This window comes from Chrysemys picta, chromosome 9 (assembly GCF_011386835.1).
Source record: "Chrysemys picta bellii isolate R12L10 chromosome 9, ASM1138683v2, whole genome shotgun sequence".
Taxonomy (NCBI): Eukaryota; Metazoa; Chordata; order Testudines; family Emydidae; genus Chrysemys; species Chrysemys picta.
Window position 1 is genome coordinate 85313882 of NC_088799.1, and position 20721 is coordinate 85334602.

At 38.7% G+C, this 20721-nt stretch overlaps 1 protein-coding gene across 7 annotated transcripts in view; it reads right to left on the reverse strand.

Moving 5' to 3' along the window:
- The window catches only part of ATRX (ATRX chromatin remodeler), a 138216-nt gene that overhangs the window by 106466 nt on the left and 11029 nt on the right, over window positions 1-20721 (reverse strand). For 3 of the 7 annotated variants that reach the window (XM_005291792.5, XM_042851045.2, XM_042851046.2), the window contains 6 exons: window positions 20317-20459; window positions 14323-14435; window positions 8228-8283; window positions 5321-5373; window positions 4092-4216; window positions 2669-2788 (listed from right to left, as the gene is read on the reverse strand). In XM_005291792.5, coding sequence (XP_005291849.2) covers window positions 2669-2788; window positions 4092-4216; window positions 5321-5373; window positions 8228-8283; window positions 14323-14435; window positions 20317-20366 — 517 coding nt within the window. In that variant the 5' untranslated portion in view covers window positions 20367-20459. Of the gene's footprint in view, window positions 1-2668; window positions 2789-4091; window positions 4217-5320; window positions 5374-8227; window positions 8284-14322; window positions 14436-20316; window positions 20595-20721 lie in introns of all 7 variants that reach the window. The other 4 variants (XM_065556604.1, XM_005291793.5, XM_005291795.5 and 1 more) reach the window with 4 other exon arrangements.

A 20721-nucleotide genomic window follows, 5' to 3' on the forward strand; every position in this document is an offset into this window, starting at 1 on the left:
AATGTCTGCTACGTCCAGGAATCTTGTTCTCACAACTAGTTTCCCCTCCTGTAGGATAGCCTGGAAGCGAGCTCAATCCTGCCGGAGAAGTTTGTCTGCCAGGTCTGCCAACTTCCTGTAGGAAAGGAAATTGTATTTAGCTAATAGAGCCAAGTAACTGGAGATACGAAATTGGAGGCTGGCAGAGGAGAATACCTTGCGACCCAGGTAGGACCAACCAGGCAGATCCGGCAGTTGCTATGGAGAACCCGAAGGAGCAGAGTATCAATGGCTCTGTTGCTGGGGAAAGGGAGGGTACTGCCATTGAGTCAGCAGAACTTGGGGTACTTTTATTGGCAGTATGGGAGGGGCAGACTCTGTCCAAGTCCTCCAATGCTGAAAAGTCAGTCTGGTATGAATGGTGGTGCCATTGGAACCAGCAGAACCATGGAAGCCATAGAGTAACAGGCAAGTCTAATGTAAGAGAGCGTACTCCCCTAGAAGGTGATGGCACTTGAAAACACGGAGATCTCACTTCCTCCGTCACAAAGAGCTCATGAGGCTCAGGGGCCAACTCAAGTCTCCCTGGTGTCAGTGGCACGCACTGTAGTCGGAACCAGAGCCAGAACGGGAGCCAAACAGAGGACTGCCTCAGAACCAAAGGTTCCATTAACTTCAGCGGTGCCAACCTGGAAGGCGTACGTGGCTCAGTGGATGGAACCGGCAGATGCAATGGTCTCTGCAACTTTTTATCATGCTTGGAAGCTTTGGAACGTGCCACTTCCCTGTGGACAGAACTCGTGGATGGAGCAGTATCCTTCTTGGGCCTGGAGGAAAACTTACTGCCATTATATTCACTCACGACTAGGCCCCGGCCCGGGGTCCACAGCACTGGTACCAGCAGAACCGGACTGGAGCTCCTTGGTAGGAGGCACTCTCCTCGATTGCTCAGACCAATCTACGAGGGGGTCCCCTGATCTGGATCCAACTGCAGCTTCATGGCAACCTCCATGAGGTGCTTCTTGAGGTTGAGAACCCAGCCTTCTTGGGTATGGCTTGGGAAGGAGAGGCAGATACTGCACTTGGATGCAATGTGTAAAGGCAGCGTTGGTGCTTGTCGCAGACTGAGAACGAGCGAGGGGAGAAAGCGCAGCTCTTGAACCCCAGTGTCTTCAGCATAATCCAGTACCCAGGCATGGGTGCTGGAGGAGTGGAGGGAGACCGGCAAAATGGCGTCCCAACGTCCTTAAAATACTAAAAACTACTACTAACACTAAAACTACTACAAAAATAACAAAAATACCATTTAAAAGAATAAAAGAGTCTTTTTTTCCCTGTGTTTTAAAAAGGTACATCACAAGAGACAAAAGAACACTAGAGGCTCCAATTCGGACCATGTGGCGGTGAGCAGGAACGACCTCAGTGATCGCCCTTTATCACTTCAGAAAAAAACCATGAGATTCTGTCCTGAATGTAACATCTAATAATATAATTAAAAATAAACCATCTAGTTAGAGGAAAGATCAATGTTCAAAAAAACCCCTAAAATACCTCACACATGCACACACAAAAGAGCAAATAAACTTTTTCACAGTCATTTTTTTTTGGTTCCCATTAATTACCCAAACTACATATGAGGAAGAAAAAAGTTACTTATATAAACTAATATACTAAAAAAGGAATAACTAGGGTGGAGTAAGTTACAGATTACTATTTTTCCTATGTGAATTACAAAACTGCCTGTACTATAAAGAGGGAAAAGGAATGTAAAGTCACTTATTTTTATTTTTTTCAGAGTAGTTTATGCATGGCCTCTTGCTTGTTCTTTTCTATTTGCTAAGTCCATAAAAGATGAACTTATATTATCCATTAACATTTATGTACTTGCATATCAATTCTAGTAGAGGTCGAGGAAAATTGGCTGGCATAACAACTTTCCACATATGACCTAAGGTATACAACCAATACCCAGAGAAGTGCCAAGAAATTAATCTGGGATTTCAAAACAAAAACATCTTCCTCACCAACTAAATCTTCTGTCTCTGCTTACATGTGTATGGATTTCTTGGAGCCTCAGAAAATACATTCAGTGGAATTCCAACATCTTTCCCTAGCAGTGACATGCATGACATTTTTAATAAGGCATGCAGTTATACTTGCATGCCTTAAGAAGTCCAAAATTGCACCCTTCACACACTGTCTTCAGATGTACCGTATGTACAAGGTCTCACTATGCGGAGGATGCCATTTTGTTCTACAATATGTGTTCAGGGGCCAGATGGAACTATCCTGCAGGTGAGATTCAGCCCACAGGCTACCAGATCGACCATGTTTTTTTTAAATTCTGGTGTATGCAATGGTATGCCACTGTTCCCTAAAAAAGGGTATGGCAAAATAGCAGAGTGGAATCAAACTCTTGGGAATAGAGTGAAGATTTACACAGAATACCTAATGAAGCATGCTATGGCTACCCAAGGCAGGAGATTTTACAAAAACTAATCTTAGCTTTCATTGCTGCACTGTAGGAACAGCAATGGAGGCTAATTTCGGCAGGACAGAACCCTTAGGTGAACTAAAAGCCAGAAGAGTGGAGGTATTTTTAGGAAATATGTACAATTTTTGGATGTACCAAATGTGGCTATAAACAGCAGTTTAAACCCATTTTAAACATGTTATAAAATGTATTTACCTCCACGCTTTTTGGGAGCTTCAGGTTTCATTTTAACGATATTTCTGCTTCTAAATTCAGGCCCTTTAAAATCATCTTTGTCTTCATTCAGCACTGGCTCTGGTTGTACAACCACTGTACCTAGAATGATTTCATTTAAAAGTTGGAAACCATTACATATCCAAGTGACATTCCAGTGAACTGCAAGACTCCTGTTTAAATAAAAGCCAACATTGCATATATTTTTCCCCAACAAGCTATATGATGACTGACTGATAAACAACACATATCCTACTGCACATGTGTCCATATTACAAATATCAATACCACACACCTTGAACTGGCACTGATATTGCAATTTTACGACAGAGATCAAAAACTGAATGGACCCTGGAGAGCGAACTATCCTCTCTACCCCCAGATGCAGTCCATGAAGAACAGAATAAAGCATAACAGTGAGACAATGTGGGTGAGCTTGCAATGCAACTGTTCTGTGGCTCCAGGAGTTTTAGGACAGCTAACTGAGCATCTCTCAAAAGCCATAGAAATTTCTTCCCTCCCCCACCAACAGGACAAAATCTCATTTTCTTTTTTACAAAATTCTTAAATTTACTAATGTTTAAACAAAACTGAACAGTGCTAACCAAAGTTACAGGAAGAAAAAAGTGTAATCTCATATTTAGAGCTGGGTTTCAATCCTGTGTCTCCTGGGAACTTGCAGTAATACAACATTCTGTAAAAATAACCCTACAATGACTGCTTCTGGCACAAGGGGCAGTAGTGGTCTCTCTGGGATACTATGGCTTTTATAGAGCTAAGAAAAGCAAGCTTTTTTGTTGTTGTTTTTAAACCATGCTAAAACTAAAAATATGGTGTAGAGGGTGTTTTAAAAGTATTGTACCTAAAAATAACCCAAAATTACAAGTTTTTTTGTTTGTTTTGTTTTTAAATATATTTCAAGATCTGGCCTAACCTCTGATACCCTTTGCTTAAAAGTAAATTTTTCAAAGTCAGTCACTTACGAGAACTAAATCCCATTCTCAAATGGGACTTAGATACTTATGAAAATTTTACCCAGAATGTTTACAAAAAAACAAAACCAAAATACCATTTCCTGTTTCATGTCTTTATTTCCACAAAAATATGGATTTCAATGCATATTTTGAATTAAGTATTCAGTGCATCCTGGTAGATCCAGTGATTTATGTATGTGGGGTTCAAAGCAGACATTTAAAACAAAATATTTTAACCTTTTGAATGCTATCATCATAGTAGGTCCTCAGTATCCTGCTTGCTAAGGCTGGCATATTACAAAAAAAAAAAAAAAAAAAAAAAACACACAGACAAAGTATGCAACGTTTCCCTTTGTGGCTATTATGCATATTCCATCATAGTCTTGACACTAATTCACAGAATTCAGACACACAGAAAACGCATGATCTACCTTTAGGTAAGCTTTTCATATCAACATCATTTTCTGAGTTTTCATTTGAAACATCTTCATTTACAGTTTCGGGTAAGGTTTGTTCATCATCTGATCCAACATACTTTGTTACAACTGTAGGTTTCCTGTATGAACAGAAAAAAAATCCACATTTGTGATAAATATTTTATAGCAATTTAGGTGTACATGGTGCTTTGCAATCAAACACAATCTCAATGGATCAGGAACCTTGTAATTTTAAATTCTATTTTTTAATCTAATTTTAACTGCATGAGATGACGAAGCAGAGAGAAATAGACTGGGCAAGAGTGACAACAGTAAACAACAGAAGGGGAATTTTGTTCTTAGAGACACATAGGTTTTTTTTTAATCCGCCCAGAGAAAAGATATGTTGTTTTGTTTTACATATTTTAAAAGGCTGTGAAGGACAGAACCGTAAGGTTTACCATAAGACAGCAAAAGACAAGAAGGAATGTGATCAGTGTAAGGTTGCTAAAATGCAGTTATTTTTGGCCACACTGAGAATTTGTTTTCTTTAGGCACAAACTGATAAGCAATTACCTTTGTGCATTACTTCTTGAAAGAGAGCAAAAAAAAAAAAAAAAAAAAAAATTAATAAACTGAAGTGCATCAGGCTGGCAGTGTATGCCTGAAATACCCCATACTGTTACCAGGTATTGATTTTATTGGTAAAGAGTAAACTGGGTATGACTTGCATCTGAAGAAGTGAGGTTCTTACCCACGAAAGCTTATGCTCCCAATACTTCTGTTAGTCTTAAAGGTGCCACAGGACCCTCTGTTGCTTTTTACAGATTCAGAGTAACACGGCTACCCTCTGATACTGAGTATTACTGACTCACTGAGGCAGGGTAAACTCATTACCCCACTTGGATACAAAGAAATGATTTTTCCAAGGGAAAAAAATCCTGGGTGTGGGGTGCGTAGTCCTGAAAGAGGAACCCAATGAGCATTTATGCCTGATGAGCCTTGAGATAGAAAACAAGATACCATAAAGACTTTGTTAATCAAGCCATACTCCAGGAAGGGGGTAAATTTGGACTTGATATAATGAGCCTCCTCAGCTGGTGTAAATCAGCCTGAGGTTAATGGCTCCATGCCAATCTACACTTTATGGTAATCTGGCCCTGCGTGGATTGTTTCTGTAGACCAAGTTAGGGAAGACACCTAGTTACAAATAGTATTATTCACATTTTCCTTTTCAAACTAACCTTTTTGAACGTGATGATCCTAAAGATTTGGATCTTTCTGAAGAGCTATTGCCCTAAAAACAAGGAAAAATTTGAAGTCACAAACTTCTGTTAGTGTGTGACCAGAACATACATCAACAAAAATTTAATTTCTTGGATTCTTAGGTATACAGCAGCAACTCAGAAGTCAATTTCTACCTGGGTTTAAACCAATCATATCCCATTTCTTGTTAATACTACATTTCATATCAAGGGCAGCAGAACAAAAATTAAAGTTTTGCTTGTAAATGTAGCTGGGTTCAATGGCGAGACTTTTTAGTTTATAAATTACTACCTGGATTAAGATCTCTTAAAATTAATGTATACTTTGAACCCCACCAAGCATACACTGCATCAGAAATTATAAAGGAATATTATTGTGATTTGAGAAATTCACAGAATCATACACCATATTTCTTATGCACCAAATTTGCAGGAAATTAAGGAAGTATTAAAAATAGTAGAGTACCCTTGCATAAGATTTTATTTCCCTGCAATCCCCCATCCCAAAGGGTCCATTTAACAGTTAAGGCTCGCACTTCACAACTTTCTGGGCTAAAGACTGGGTGTGGCTCACTCAAAAGCATATCATCAATATTCGTGAGTCACTTGAGGGTGTGATTAATTGCACTGTTTATAATAGAATACCAATTGAAATGATAAATATTTTTGGACTTTTTTTTTTACATCGTCAAATATATTGATTTCAATTATAACAGAATACAAAGTGTAGAGTGCTCACTTTATATTATTTTTGATTACAGATATTTGCACTGTAAAAAAGGTAAACAAAAGATACTGTTTTTCAGCTCACCTCATAGAAGTACTGTCGTGCGATCTCTATCATGAAAGTGTAACTTACAGATGTAGATTTTGTTTTGTTATATAACTGCACTCAAAAACAAAACAAGGTAACTTTTAGAGCCTACAAGTCCACTCAGTCCTACTTCTTGTTCAGCCGATCGCTAAGACAAACAAGTTTGTTTACATTTACGGGAGATAATGCTGCTCGCTTTACGTGCGAGATATGCTAAACCTTCATATGTCCCTTCATGCTTCGGCCACAATTCCAGAGGACATGCTTCCATGCTGATGATGCTCATTAAAAAAATAAAGCATTAATTAAATATGTGACTGAACTCCTTGGGGAGAATTCTATATCTCCTGCTTTGTGTTTTACCTGCATTCTGCCATATATTTCATGTTATAGCAGTCTCGGATGATGACCCAGCACACTGTTCAATTTAAGAACACTTTCACTGTAGATTTGACAAAACACAAAGAAAGAACAAATGTGAGATTTCTAAAGATAGCTACAGCACTCGACCCAAGGTTTAAGAATCTGAAGTGCTGCCCAAAATCTGAGAGGGACAAGATGTGGAACATGCTGACAGAAGTCTTAAAAGAGCAACACTATGATGCAGAAACTACAGAACCCGAATCACCAAAAAAGAAAATCAACCTTCTGTTGGTGGCATCTGACTCAGATGGAAAATGAACGTGCATCATTCTGAATTGCTTTGGATCATTATGGAGTAGAACCCGTCATCAGCATGGAAGCATGTCCTCTGGAATGGTGGCCGAAGCATGAAGGGGCGTACGAAAGTTTAGCATATCTAACACATAAATACCTTGCAATGCCGGCTACAAAAGTGCCACGCAAACCCCTGTTTTCACTTTCAGGTGAAATTATAAATAAGAAGTGGGTAGCATTATCTCCCATAAATGTAAACAAACTTGTTTCTCTTAGCGACTGGCTGAACAAGAAGTAGAACTAAATGAACTATGTAGGCTCTAAAGGTTTACATTCTTTTGTTTTTGAGTGCAGTTATGTAACAAAACAAAATCTACATTTGTGAGTTACACTTTCACGATAAAGAAATCACACTACAGTACTTATATGTGGTGAACTGAAAAACAGTATCTTTTGTTTACCTTTTACACAGTGCAAATAACTGTAATTAAAAATACACCTCTACCCCAATATAACGCGACCCGATATAACATAAATTCGGATATAACGCGGTAAAGCAGTGCTCTGGGGGGGCGGGGCTGCGCACTCCGGGAGATCAAAGCAAGTTCGATATAACGCGGTTTCACCTATAACGCGGTAAGTTTTTTTTGGCTCCCGAGGACAGCGTTATATCGAGGTAGAGGTGTAATAATATCAAGTGAACACTGATCACTTCGTATTCTGTGTTGTAATTGAAATCAATATATTTGAAAATGTAGAAAAACATCAAAAAGTATTTATAATAAATTTCAATTGATATTCTATTATTGTTTAACAGTGCAATTAAAACTGCAATTAATCGCAATTGTTTTTTTAATCGTGATTAGGGGTTTTTTTTTAGTTAATTGTGTGAATTAACTGTGATTAATTGACAGCCTTAATACTTCCATGAATAGGGGTATAACTTACTGTTATGCAATTTGCCAATCCTCAACCATGATAATCCACAAAATTTCAGCAGCTCCCCACTTCTCAGCAAAGATTTAATACTGGTTAGAAGCCTCATGATAGTACAATGTGATACCTTCCACAAAGTATACATTTATTCATGCATTATGAATAGGAAAAATATGGAAATAGTCAAAACTATGAAAGCACATTGAATTTATTATTTTTCTTTTTATTTTTAAATTGTGAATGCTTAATTGCTCCTAAGTCATAATGGATGTCATTCATATACATTTAAAAGGTTATATTGTGGTTTTTTAATTCAACTTTTAGAAAAAAAGTTCCCTAATCAACTTTCACATTCAGCAAATATGGTAGTGTAATCCAATACAGATTTTAATTCAAATTTAATCAATATATTTTATACCAGCCATTTTTGAATTACCAGCATTACTATAAATCAAATGCACCATATACTTTATTCCTACCTCTTCCCTGTTGTTTTCCATTGGAGTTGGACTATTTTCAGGCCCACTACTTTTACCTGGGCAGGGGGGGAAAAAGTATAATTCACTGAATGGTAGAAACCACTAACAATTCTTTAAATTATAAATGATGGTTTGGTATAAACATTTTATCAGCATTATTAAAAAACATTACTAATTGGACAATTAGTCAGTGGGGATGAGGAGTGAGATTTATATCAGCACAATAAAACCTTTGCATAACACCACAGCATCATTTATTGCACATATGCCAAATAATTTACAAAAAAAATTAGATTTTTTTTTTTAATGTCATTGCTACTATTTTTCAACCTTTTTCCACCAATAAAGAACTCATACTACAGGAGCCAGAGGGCAACTATATATGCTTTACACGAAGAGCAGTAACAACCAATAAATTCCTGAAATCTCTGTACATAACATTGTGACTTTAAGGACTGAAATATCAAGGACCTATCTAGCACAGCTAAAAGTAAGTGATGTATCCCATTTGATATTGTGGATTCTCCTTTTTCCAGATATACCAACCTATTTCTAGCCCTAATGGGTTGTGGGATATTAAACCTTAAACATGTCATTGGTCCAGGACTGATTATTACCTGTTCTGCACCCCCACTTAGTGTAATTCTGAGAGAAATGTTACAGGTTTTTTGAGGGGGAGACGGGAATATTTCCGTTTCAGCATTCTTTATAATGCAGCTATATGAAATTGCTCAAAGGTTTAGAATGTTAGAAGTAGTCTCACAGGAAATGGATTAATGGGAAGTACAAAAATGTTATTTTTCATAAGGATATCACGTGATTATTATAGATTAGGCTCATAGCACTCTTTACATTATAAGACCTATTTTCAGTTGCTTATAACTATGCAAACTGTTTGGGTTGAATTTTTCCACACTGGCTGTGTCTGCCTCAGGCTTAATGTTTTTTTGAAAAATTTCAGCCAATACAATGCAGGTGTTTATGAAAGTGAAAGTAAGGAAAAGTATGTTTTCCATGTATTAAATTCTTCAGACCATTTCTCTTAAGTGCTCTCATGTCCCTCTGTTTTGCAGCAAGGTGTTTAGCTGGATTTTTCTTGCTAACATCCTCAGGCTCTGATCACTATGTGGCGTCAGGAAGGAATTTCCCCCCCAAGTCAGATTGGCAGTGACTTTGGGGAGGGGTTCACCTTCCTTTGCAGCATGAGGTGCATGTCACTTGCTGGGGTCATCTGGGTATCTCTCACTTAATCAATTCCCTGCCATTGCAGGGGTTTGAGGCATTGGTGCAGTTCAGTCCCTTCTATTCTCTGCCTCTGGCACATAACAGTTTAGTGTTATGTGGGCTTTAACATTTTGGTCACATTTCAATTGTTGGGTTTAGCATGTGGGCGCTGGGTGGTGTTGGTGGCACGTGACATACAGGAGGTCAGGCTAGCTGATCTGGTGGTCCCTTCTGGCCTTAAACCCTGTGACTGTTGTGACAGATATTGCAACCATATGCAGTGTCTTTGGGGAAACATTATATTATGCTTATGTATCACTGTGGGCCAGGAATTATATGTATGACTGTGTTCTACTCCATGGGGATGAATTACTACAGCTCCTTCAGGAACTAAAACACTGTAGGGTGATTAAGGAGAATCACTCATTGACCAGACAGGTACCACCTGCTGGGGTATTTACATACAGGGAGTCAAACTGGGTTACAAGAGACTAGGAAAACCAAGAAAGGACTTTTGGCTTAAAAGGGCTGCATTTAAACTGAAGGGTTGGAAAGACTCTGGCCTACTAAGGCCCTATAAGAATAATGGGTAACCTATGGTAAGCTTTTAGCATGCCTGAAGGAACTTTTCTCCCCCTCCCCCGCTTATAATGCTTTTACCTTAAGAATAAACATGCTTGCTTAGAAAGAGCAGTATGGTAACTTGAAACTGATGGTTATATGCTGTTCATAGCCTTCCGACAGAAAGCAAAGCACAGGTAGACTGGCCTTTAAGTAGACTGGCTTGCTAGAAATATCAAAGTGCAGGGAGTTGGGAAGGGAAGCCTTAAAATCCCCATCAAGAGGAAGAGAGATGCATGTCTCCACTTGAGAGGCGACGGCTGAGTACCTAAAACCCTAAGCGGGTGCCCTTAAGAGACCAAGAGAGGGGTATAAGGTACACTCATGCCAAAATTGTGACAACTAATTACTTGAAATTTGGCTGAGGGGTGACGTGCTAAGGATGTCCCTCTTGGCATCCCCATTAAAAGTCACCTAACTTTGGTTAAATAGTAACAATTTCAGTTTGCACATGCTCAGCAGAGAATACTTTGATTTTAGCAGTTAAATTTCTGAAGAATCCATCTTCACTGAGCATGCTCAAATCTCACTGCACCTACGTGTTACCGGACTCTCACCGTGCCCACAGAGTGACTGAGCATGTTGCACCCCCTCGCATCACAGTGCTGACCAGACTGAACATGTCATCACCACACAGCAACTAAGCATGTTCTCTCCAGTCTAGGGGTACAGAGCTGAGAGAGCATCAGGGTGGGGAATTGAGAGCAGGGAGCCTGTCTTTCCTATGTTCTCAATGACACCTCTACTCTCTTGTAACACATCCAGGCAGTGCAGTATGAAGGAGGAAGCTGCCCGATTCAAATACACAGGAGACAGAAGCCAGACTGGGCAGGAAGGAACGTATACTGGCACACAAAGTCTGGTGAGACTGAGACAACAGTTATGCAGTTGGACATGAAGTGGCTGGAGCAGGAAGCTGAGGGGAGACTGACTTGCTGGGCAAGAAGACTAGGAGTCAGAGTGGGGAAGGGGTAGACAGACTGGACAAGAAGAATGCAATTAGGAGTAGGAGGGGTGGGGAGGACAGAGAGTGGGCAAGGAGCTCAAAAGGGAGTGAAATCAGAACTGGCTGGGCAGAGACCATGACTAGGTGTGGGGAGGGGATGAGAGAATGATGAAGTCAGAGATCTGAACTATGACAGCAAGCCTGGAGGGGGGAATAAGAACTTGCTGGGCAAGAAGACTGGAACGAGAAGCTTGAGTAGAGACTGGGAAGATAAGGATACTAAGACTGGTGCAAGGAGCCGGGGAGGGGGAAGGGGAGGGGAAGGACTGGAACACCTTGGAAGGGATGAGGCAGAAGGGGGTCAAGTTTGGAGGAAATGGGTAGAAGTGGCTGTGACCACTAGAGAACACTCCCCTCCAGAGCCTGGAATGGCAGATTCCTGAGTCTCACTATTCCTCCTCTGTCAGCAAATATCTGTGAAAACCACTGGTTAAATGTGTGTTTGATGTCCCTCTAGTACTGATCCACATAGAGGATAACAACTTACTATTGCTATCAGTTACTCCACTAGTTCAAGTGGCAGAAGTCTGTGTAGTGTATCTAAAGGTTCCACCCATGTGGTGTTGTGATGCCACATGACAGCAAACTGAAAAAACCGAAGTTGTTCTTTTATTAAAAAAAAAAAAAAAAAAAAATGAGAAAAAGTTACACACACAAAAACTAAGTTAAAAGACCACTAAGGTTGCATAATCAGGCACACAAAACTTAGGAACTTCCAAGATTAAAGTTGCCCAAACAAGCTTCATTCAGTCCCCTTGTGTGCATGCTTTACGATATAGTGTTAAACTATATGATCACACAGTATTTTTCTACAGGACTGCAGCCCTCATTCAGTGCACTGGATAAACAGTGATTAATGAGCAGCTATTCAATATTCTGTTTTCTCCACATTGTTCAATTTATTGTAGACTGTTCAAATCCTGTTATGAAGAAAAAATTATTTCCACATGGGCTTTTCTATGGTGCTCATCACTATACTAAGCTGAGTGCTTCAAAGAAAAATTAATTGGTCTTCTCAAAACTTCTCTGAGATGCGGGGGTGATAATATCCTGCTTTTACAGATGGGGAACTGAGGCACAGAGATTATGGTCAAAAACATCCACTAATTTTGGGGACCCAATTTGAAAATCCTAGGATCTGATTTTTCAGAATACTTTCAGAATATGTTCAAAGGACAACTCCCATTGATTTCAATGAGTGTTCAGCACTTCTGACAATCAGATTTCAAGATATCAAGCTAAGCACTCAGAAAATGAGACACACACAATTAGCAAGCACCTCAAAGGTTTGGTTTAAGTGACTTGTTTAGCATCACACAGGAACTCTGTGGCAGAGGCACGGCCAAAATCCAGTTCTCCAGGACAACAATGAAGACCATGAGACCTCCTTTCTCTTTCTGAAATCCGTTGCCTCATTCACTAGACACCTTCCAACAAATGAGGAAGGTGCCTTTAAAGACCATCTTTTTTTATTACACAATTCATCCCCAGAGCAGGGCACTGAAGGAGGCAGAGGTCCTATGGAAAAATAGCATGCAACCAAAGGAGTAAAGACTATCATTATTCGTACGCACAAGGGAACAGTAGTGTTTTGTAATTATATATAATGTATGTGTGTGTGATATCACCCACACACACCCTTGAAATTTGTCAAAAGGAATAAGCAATCGGTGTATCTCTGCTCCACGGTAATTCTCTATTTCACGGACAAGAGCTAGAGTCACATTTGTAACTACACAGGACCAGGAAAGAGGTGCTGCAAACAGTATCCTCCTCAGAACAACTTCACAATGACAGATATTATCTGTTTATCCATGTCACAGTTTGGTTTTGGCAAAGGTGCCCTGAAATAAAGTATTGAAGTACCAAACAGAAACTGAATCATACAGTCAGTGTTGACACTACAGTGCAGTAATAAGGGGACAATATTTTCAGAAATGCTATACTTCAAATGAAATTTTAAGCAGAACTCCCTTTGATTTAATGGATATTATCAAGTATAGCAGAAGTTTGTGATTTTAACAGAAGTTTTACATAACCCAATATGAATATAAAGATCTTCAGTTGATGTAAATTCTCTTAGCTCCATTGAAATCAATGCTGAGTATCGGACAGAGCAATTATTTTTTTCGTATAAAAATAATTTTTATTTCAAATATTCCTAAACAACATTAGAAATGCAAAACAGTTGCATCCTGTTATATCAGGAGAACAAGAAAGCTGAAGTAACTACAAAGTGAAAATGACCACTCTTATTTCACTATATGATCTGAGAAGTACAAGAGAAAAACCACAGATAGTAATCAAGTAAAATTAGATTTTAAATTTCTGTCAATTTTAATAAGGTAAATGAGTTGTTAGTGAAAAGTTAACTATTTCTCTTGAAAGCGTCCCTTTAGAGACCCCATGGATCTGTGTGAAAATAGAAGAAACTATATTCCTCAGCTAATACAATCCCAACTTTCCTCTCTCAGTCACTTCATAACAGTTTTTAAGTTAATTGCTATGGAAAGCATTTTAAGAAAGTTGGAGTCTGAAAAGGTCTATATCTATAACAAAGCCAGATTCCTACTATACATTAGATTATAATTTTCTCCTGTGTGTTTATTTTAAAAGCTTTCATTATTGAATGTAGTTAAAATTAAGTTTGTTTGTTTTTAAATCCAGCACTTACCTATTAGATTTTTTGGAGATACCAATAATTTTCGAGAAGAAACTTAATCATTTACTTTAGAAGAGCCCTTTTGTTTTCAGTGGTTTCTGACTTAATTGTGAAAACACTTTGTGAATTAACATGAAAGCAACTCCCCCACACTCTGTTCCACAATTGTGAGGGTCAAAAGATCTTAACTTCAGCAGAAAAACAAGATATGTCTATTACACAGTGTTAATATAGGGAACCATGAGAAATCTGAACCAAAAGTATCCCAGAGGAAGATACAAACATCCCAAACCCCAGGAACACAGAGTTTAACTTCCATGAAACGGAATACTGAGGAACAAATACTGGTATACTTTTTTGTTGGTTTTATAATGTTTTAACATACAGAACATTTATATTCACAAACGAAAAGCAATTTATACCAAGAATCTACTGTATATTTATCCAGATATCTCCACTTAAGAAGGAAACAGCAAGAACAATATTGCATATCTGTACATCAAAATGCATTTTATTGCACTACATTCCAAGATGTTGAATAAGAGTGTACATTTAAAAGAGGGAAAATATATATATTTTTACCTATACTTTTGCTCACAGATAGTCTTGGAGGCGAGTTTGCGTCCTCAGATTCTTCGGATGAGTGAGCCAAAAAGTCATGAAGCTTCTGCACCAACGTATTCAACTTGCTTTCACTGATAAAACACAGAAGTGTCACTTGAAATTAGTCTCACTATCTCATGCTACTTTATTAATTTATAGTTCAAGCTTGAAATGAATGCTGCTTGTTCTTAAGTACTACATATCCATAGAAGAACTGAAGATCTTCCAAAGCAAGGCTTTGTTTTTTACCAAGGCATCTATCTCAAAACGGGATACCAAAATAAGCAAAAATAACCCACTTGTAATTTTGAAAAAAAATTGTAAGTGCAGATTTGGCACTGAAATATAAGCATTTAGGACTACATTAGTATAAAGTTAACAATAAAGCATGTCACATTTTTAAAAGCTGTATTTCATGTCATTAAAAAAATTAAAGATTTACAAAAGCCAAGAAAAGTGCATTGCTATTCAAAGAAATTAAAAGAAAAGAACATAGCTAAAACATTGTGCTTAACTAAGAGATTCTTTAAATAATAGTTAAAAATTTGAATCACTTATATTGGTCTGTCTGTGGATACATAACCCAAACAGCAATTGCTAGCAGTTTCTCTACACAGCCTAAAGAAAAAAAAATTGTAAAGATGCATGGAATCAGACATTATTTTAAATTATCCATACAAAGCTTACATCAAACCAGCCATCCCAATTTATTTACTGAGTGTCTCAGAAGATAACCAGCAACATGTGTAACTTGTCAAAAGACAATTATGTAGGATCACATGATTGCCTGATATCTTTACTTGACTTAGTTTACTGATATGATTGCCAACAGAATTTTAAATTAGCCAGTTTTTTAGAACAAGAAACATTGGTCATTTCTCTCCCATGTACACAAGTTTTCTTATGAATAAGACAAGGCTCTAATTCACCAGTTATCTTATTAGCACTGCTTATTTAAAAAGGTTTCTTGTCTCAGGCCTTCCACATATTTTTCTCCCACCTCCTAAAGCAGTGGTCACCAACCAGTCAATCGCAATCGACTGGTCGATCCTGGAGCCTCTGCCAGTGAATCGCTGGCTGCTAAAAGTCTGGTGGCGCAGCAGGGCTCAGCAGGCTGCCTGCTTGCCCTGGCCCCGGCCCCACGCCACTCCCGGAAGCAGCCGGCACAGGCCCATGCCCGCTGCCCACACAGTTCCCACTGACCGCAGTTCCCAGCCAATAGAAGCTGCGGAGTCGGCACTGGAGGACGGGGGCAGTGGCAGCACGCAGAACCACCTGCGGGCACCCAGGCCGCAGAGACATGCCAGCTGCTTCCAGGAGCGGTGTGGGGCCAGGGCAGGCAGGCAGCCTGTCTTAGCCCTGCTGCACCACCGACCAGGAACTGCCTATGGTAAGCGCCTCCCAGCCGCAGCCTGCATCTCACACCCCCTCCTGCACCCCAACCCCCTGCCCCAGCCCTGAGCCCGCACCCAACTCCCTCCCAGAGCCCTCACCCCCTACTGCACCCCAACACTCTGCCCCAGCCAGAGCCCCCTCCTGAATCCAAATTCTCTCCTAGACCCAGGCCCTAACCTCCTGGCCCAGCCCTGAGCCTGCACCCCACATCCAAACTCCTTCCCAGAGCTTACACCCCTCATCCTCTCCTGCACCCCAAGCCCCTACCTTAGCCCAGAGCCCCCTCCTGCACTCAAACTCCCTTCCAGAGCCCATACCCCTCACCTGCACTCCAATCCCCTGTCCCAGGCTCAGCCCCAACCCCCTCCCACACTCCAAACCCCTCAGCTCCAGCCCAGAGCCTGCACCCCCTCCCACACCCAAACCTCCTGCCCCAGCCCGGTGAAGGTGAGTGAGGGTGGGGGGAGAGCGAGCGACGGAGAGTGAGGATGGGGCCGGGTAGATCCTGGGTTGATCTTAAATTCAAAAAGTGATCTTGTGCGTAAAAAGGTTGGAGACCACTGTCCAAAAGCTTTCCTGTGCTCATATGCCTTTTTCCAGCTGTTTGTACAGTTACTGAAAAAATCATACATAATCAGCTAGACTAACCCCTGTGTAAGATAACCTCTCAACACTGCCATTAAAGGGACACATCCAAATTGTGCTTTTTAAAACTATTTCCAGGACATCCAATTTTCTGACTGTGTACCCTTTAAATGGTAATTTTTAAAAAATTCTTAATAAAAAATCAGAAATAGAATAGAACCATTAAGTCCTACAGTCTATTCCTTTGCCATGTAGCATTGTTCCCTACAGTATATTTGCTAATGACCTGCATTCACAGTGGTGTTGTAAGTCTTAATTTTATAAGGGTAGCATAGGATAGGATAACACTTTTTTTAATGTCTATTAAAATGTTTTAAAACCTTAGCGTAGACAGAGAAAGTTAAAATACACTAGGGTTTTAAAACATGTTAGTTAAAGTGCCTTACAAACATTTAGGGTATATCTAGACTAAGATAAATGAGTAAAAAAAAATTCCTAATCTAGATATACTCCAAAAATGTTGAGATCCTTAGATGGAAGTGCTTTAAAAATACAAACTATTAATTTGTGACTTTCCAAAATGTATTATTTAGAATTACTTTCCTCACGCATCTTCAAAATACAGGTATGGACTACCTCATAATTAATTAATTACTCTAACTATAAATTTCTATATACCCTTCCTTTTTACTAAACTACTTCCACATTCCTCTTTGAAACCCCACTCTTTTTAAAGTTATCCACACATATAACATATTGAATTTTGAATGGTTCCTGACAATCAATGGTGTAGGAACCGCTGTTAAATTAAAAATCTTCCAAGAACATCTCTTTGAGAGCAATTTTTGTGTTCTTCATTAGCTTACTTTATCAGAACACAAGCTCACATGTCTGCAGATTCTTTAGTCAGTTGTAGCTTTTTTAATATTTAAAGTACACAAGATTTTTCACTACCTTTTTTAGGCAACTATAAAATGTTAAATCATTATCACTTTCCACTTTAAAAGGTAAAATGGCATCTTGCAGCATAATGAGTACTCAGTGGCCACAATTTAAGTAGCTTTTTACTGATTCTAAAATCTATGCAGATTTTTTTTTTTTTAAATTGCAGACAGAGGTTGGGTAAATTGTCATAAACAGGAGTACTAATTCACTTTACTCTCCCATCCTCTATAACTTCCATTTCACATACTAGAGAGACAAGGTGGATGACGTAGTATTTCTGACCTGAAAAAGAGCACTGTGTAGCTCAAAATCTTGTCTCTTTCACCAACAAAAGTTGGTCTAATAAAAGATATTACCTCACCCATCTCGCCTCTTTCATATCCTGGAACCAACATGGCTACAACACTGCAATTTCACACAATTAAAATTCTGGGGAGCTGGATGGCTAAAGTGACTGGTAACAAGAGTGATTTTCTTCACCTCAAAATCACTACTGCGTATAGCCTATGTCAATAGTGACCAATGTCTGTTCAGTATTAAGTACTTACAACATTTAAATATGTTTACTTCCAAAAGTGTCAGTTAAGTGGTAAAGTCAGTTACAATGTGATGGATTTTGCATCTGTGAATTCATATTTCATCTACAGTTGGGATTCTGATAAGATGGAATGACTAAAAGAAATATAACTATTTCTTTAAGGGACTGAAAATTAACTGATTTCAAAGTTAATATCTTTCATTAAGACAAGCACACAGGCGATAGAGGAAATGCAAACGAGGACTGAAAAATCTATTATGGCAGAAATGCACCTTTCAATAAATATATGAAAAAGAAAGGCAAAGTAAATAAAATAAAACCCCTTGAATCGGTTTAAACAAGACCAGTGGACATTAGAATGCATGACTTTAAAATATACAATTGTTATTTCATTAAAGCAATGATGACCCCATCAGAGAGAACATTTATGTAAATATCTCTGAAGTGTGCCTGGTATGATAAGCTAGCCATAGCCAGAGTGGGAGAGAGGAAAAGTGAAAAAGTCTCCAAAATGTTCCCTGATCTAATAGCGGACAAAAATTGAAAGTGTTCTTATTTCATTGTAAGTAAAACTATAGTGAGGCTACCTAGTTAAGGTTTTCAGTTTCAAACTGGACTTTATGCATACAGTTAAATGTTTTTTAAATGTTGTTTTCTCTCTAGTCTCTATGAATCTTGTTTGATGAGACCATTACTTTCAGACAGTCGTTTCAGAACTGTCACACAGATAACCCTGAAGGGACGCTACACCCAGAAGAAAAGATGTCTAGAGCCTTACCCCAATTCAGAGGTCTCCATCAAAAGGGAAGAGACTACAGAGTACTCTCCCATAAAATGTGTCAGGCTGTGGTCTGACAGTTATACACATGAAAAATGACTCAAGAACATGGAACAGACAAATTGAAAAGGGCTGAAGTAGACAATGTATACAATTAAATATTTTACTCATTTACAGATAACCAGTCATAGGAGAAGTGAAAAAATCTGCCTTGCACTAAGTACTTAACACATCATACAGTATACAAATAGTAGTCCAAAATACATTGTAAAAAAATCAAACCATCCTATGACATAAAAAGTATGTTTTTACTACTATATCTATATAAAACAATTTAAGTTATGTCCTTTGTGGTAGTTAATTTAAATGTTCAAAACTCATTAACAGTTTTCAACTGGGGCAGCAGTTGTGGTAGCTCAAAATATTGGGCTAAAACTGAACATTTTTGTAAATGATTTCAAATGTATATGTTAATTAAGCAATTTCAATTCAGTCTTTGCTTACATCTGTGACTCAATTACCAGAACAATTTAAATTAAGTTTAGTTTGGTAGCAACCTGAAAATTCAAACCATGAATGTCCTCAAAAATAGCAGACTATCAAAGTAATGATTTTTTTAAAAAGACGGCGCAGGCATCATGTCCCATATTACTGTATTATATCCTGAGGTGCTATTCTTAGATTTCATTAACTTATTACTTGATTAATATCTTATTTCGGTAAGAACTGACTTTATAATCACAGGGGTCTAATCAAAGGATACCCAGCAAACTTTAGGCCATTTGGGGACATGAATGAAATGCCCTCAAAGTATAATGAGTAAGGAAAGGAAACATCACGAAAGACTCTTTAGAGACACTAACTGTTCATAAAAGGGAAATGGAGAACAGGTGAACAAAAGTTCACTAAGAGAATCTGTACTCTATTCGAGGAAGATTAAACAATTTAGTTTTATACAGATGGTATCCAAACTACCTGACAATAGCATGGGTTTTCCTGAAGGCTGCACCGTTGCACTAAAAGGGTAAACATTTTTCTTTTCAAATAACCAAGTTGAGAAGTTGATAACTAGGAAGACTACTTAGGACAAGCTTGAAAATAGAAAAAAAATAGGTACTGGAGAACAAGTGAAGGAATGTTAAGCATACAGAGAGTTTTGATAGATAAAAATACCATAAGGCAGTGTTTCTCAACCTGGGGTTGTGATCCTCACAAGGGTTGCTGGAGAGATGGGGGGGGGGGGGTGTCACAAGCAGGGGATAGGAATCAGGGCAATTGCCTGGGGCCCCACGCCACAGGAGACCCTGCAAAGCTAGTTTACACGTTTCAGCCCCATGCTGGGCTGAAACCCTGAGCCGTGAGAAGTTGAAGCTGAAGTCCTGAGCTTAATCTGTGGGAGGGGTGGGGGGGGAAGAGGGGGAAATTTTTTTTTTTTTTTTTAAATGTCCAAAGGAGGTTGCCAGCACAAAAAGGTTAAGAAACACTGCTATTGGTAATGCTAGATTCCCCCCAAAAAAGCATAATCAAAGCAAAAGTTTAGCATAAAAAACCAAACAGAAACAGACAGGCAATAGTCATTTTCATGTAAAACAGTTTTAGATATACAGAAGCAAGGATTACATCCAATGACAGATAAATACTTCACTGTTTTAATACAAAAATTGCTTTTATTATTTTCTGTTTTTTCCTCTGAACTGTTTCCAACAAACTCTCTATGATGCTGCATCATTACCTCATTTTGAATGAAGGCCTCCCTAGGACGTTGCCAAATATCTTTGTCATGGACTAGCGACAGCCAAATAGGTCCGGCAAAGGGTCCCAGGTTAGTGTTTCCTCACATTAAAGTCTAAAGGTTGGTCTGTATTTCATTTATGCCTGAAACAAGGACACACCAGTTCTTAAGATATCAGTTGTCTTGGTTTGCTCTATTTTCTCTCCAGAGTTTACTGCACAATTTTCATTCCTGCTCAGTTTTCCTGGTAGCCTATGTTTCTGTTAAATGTGCAACTGCTGATAGTAAACAAGCAATAAAAACTGTTTAGGCAGAGGCACCTTTGGTCTACATAATATTTATTTCACAGTCTTATCCAGGCTCAAGTCTCTTCACTTCACCTTGAGCTTGGATAATATACACTGA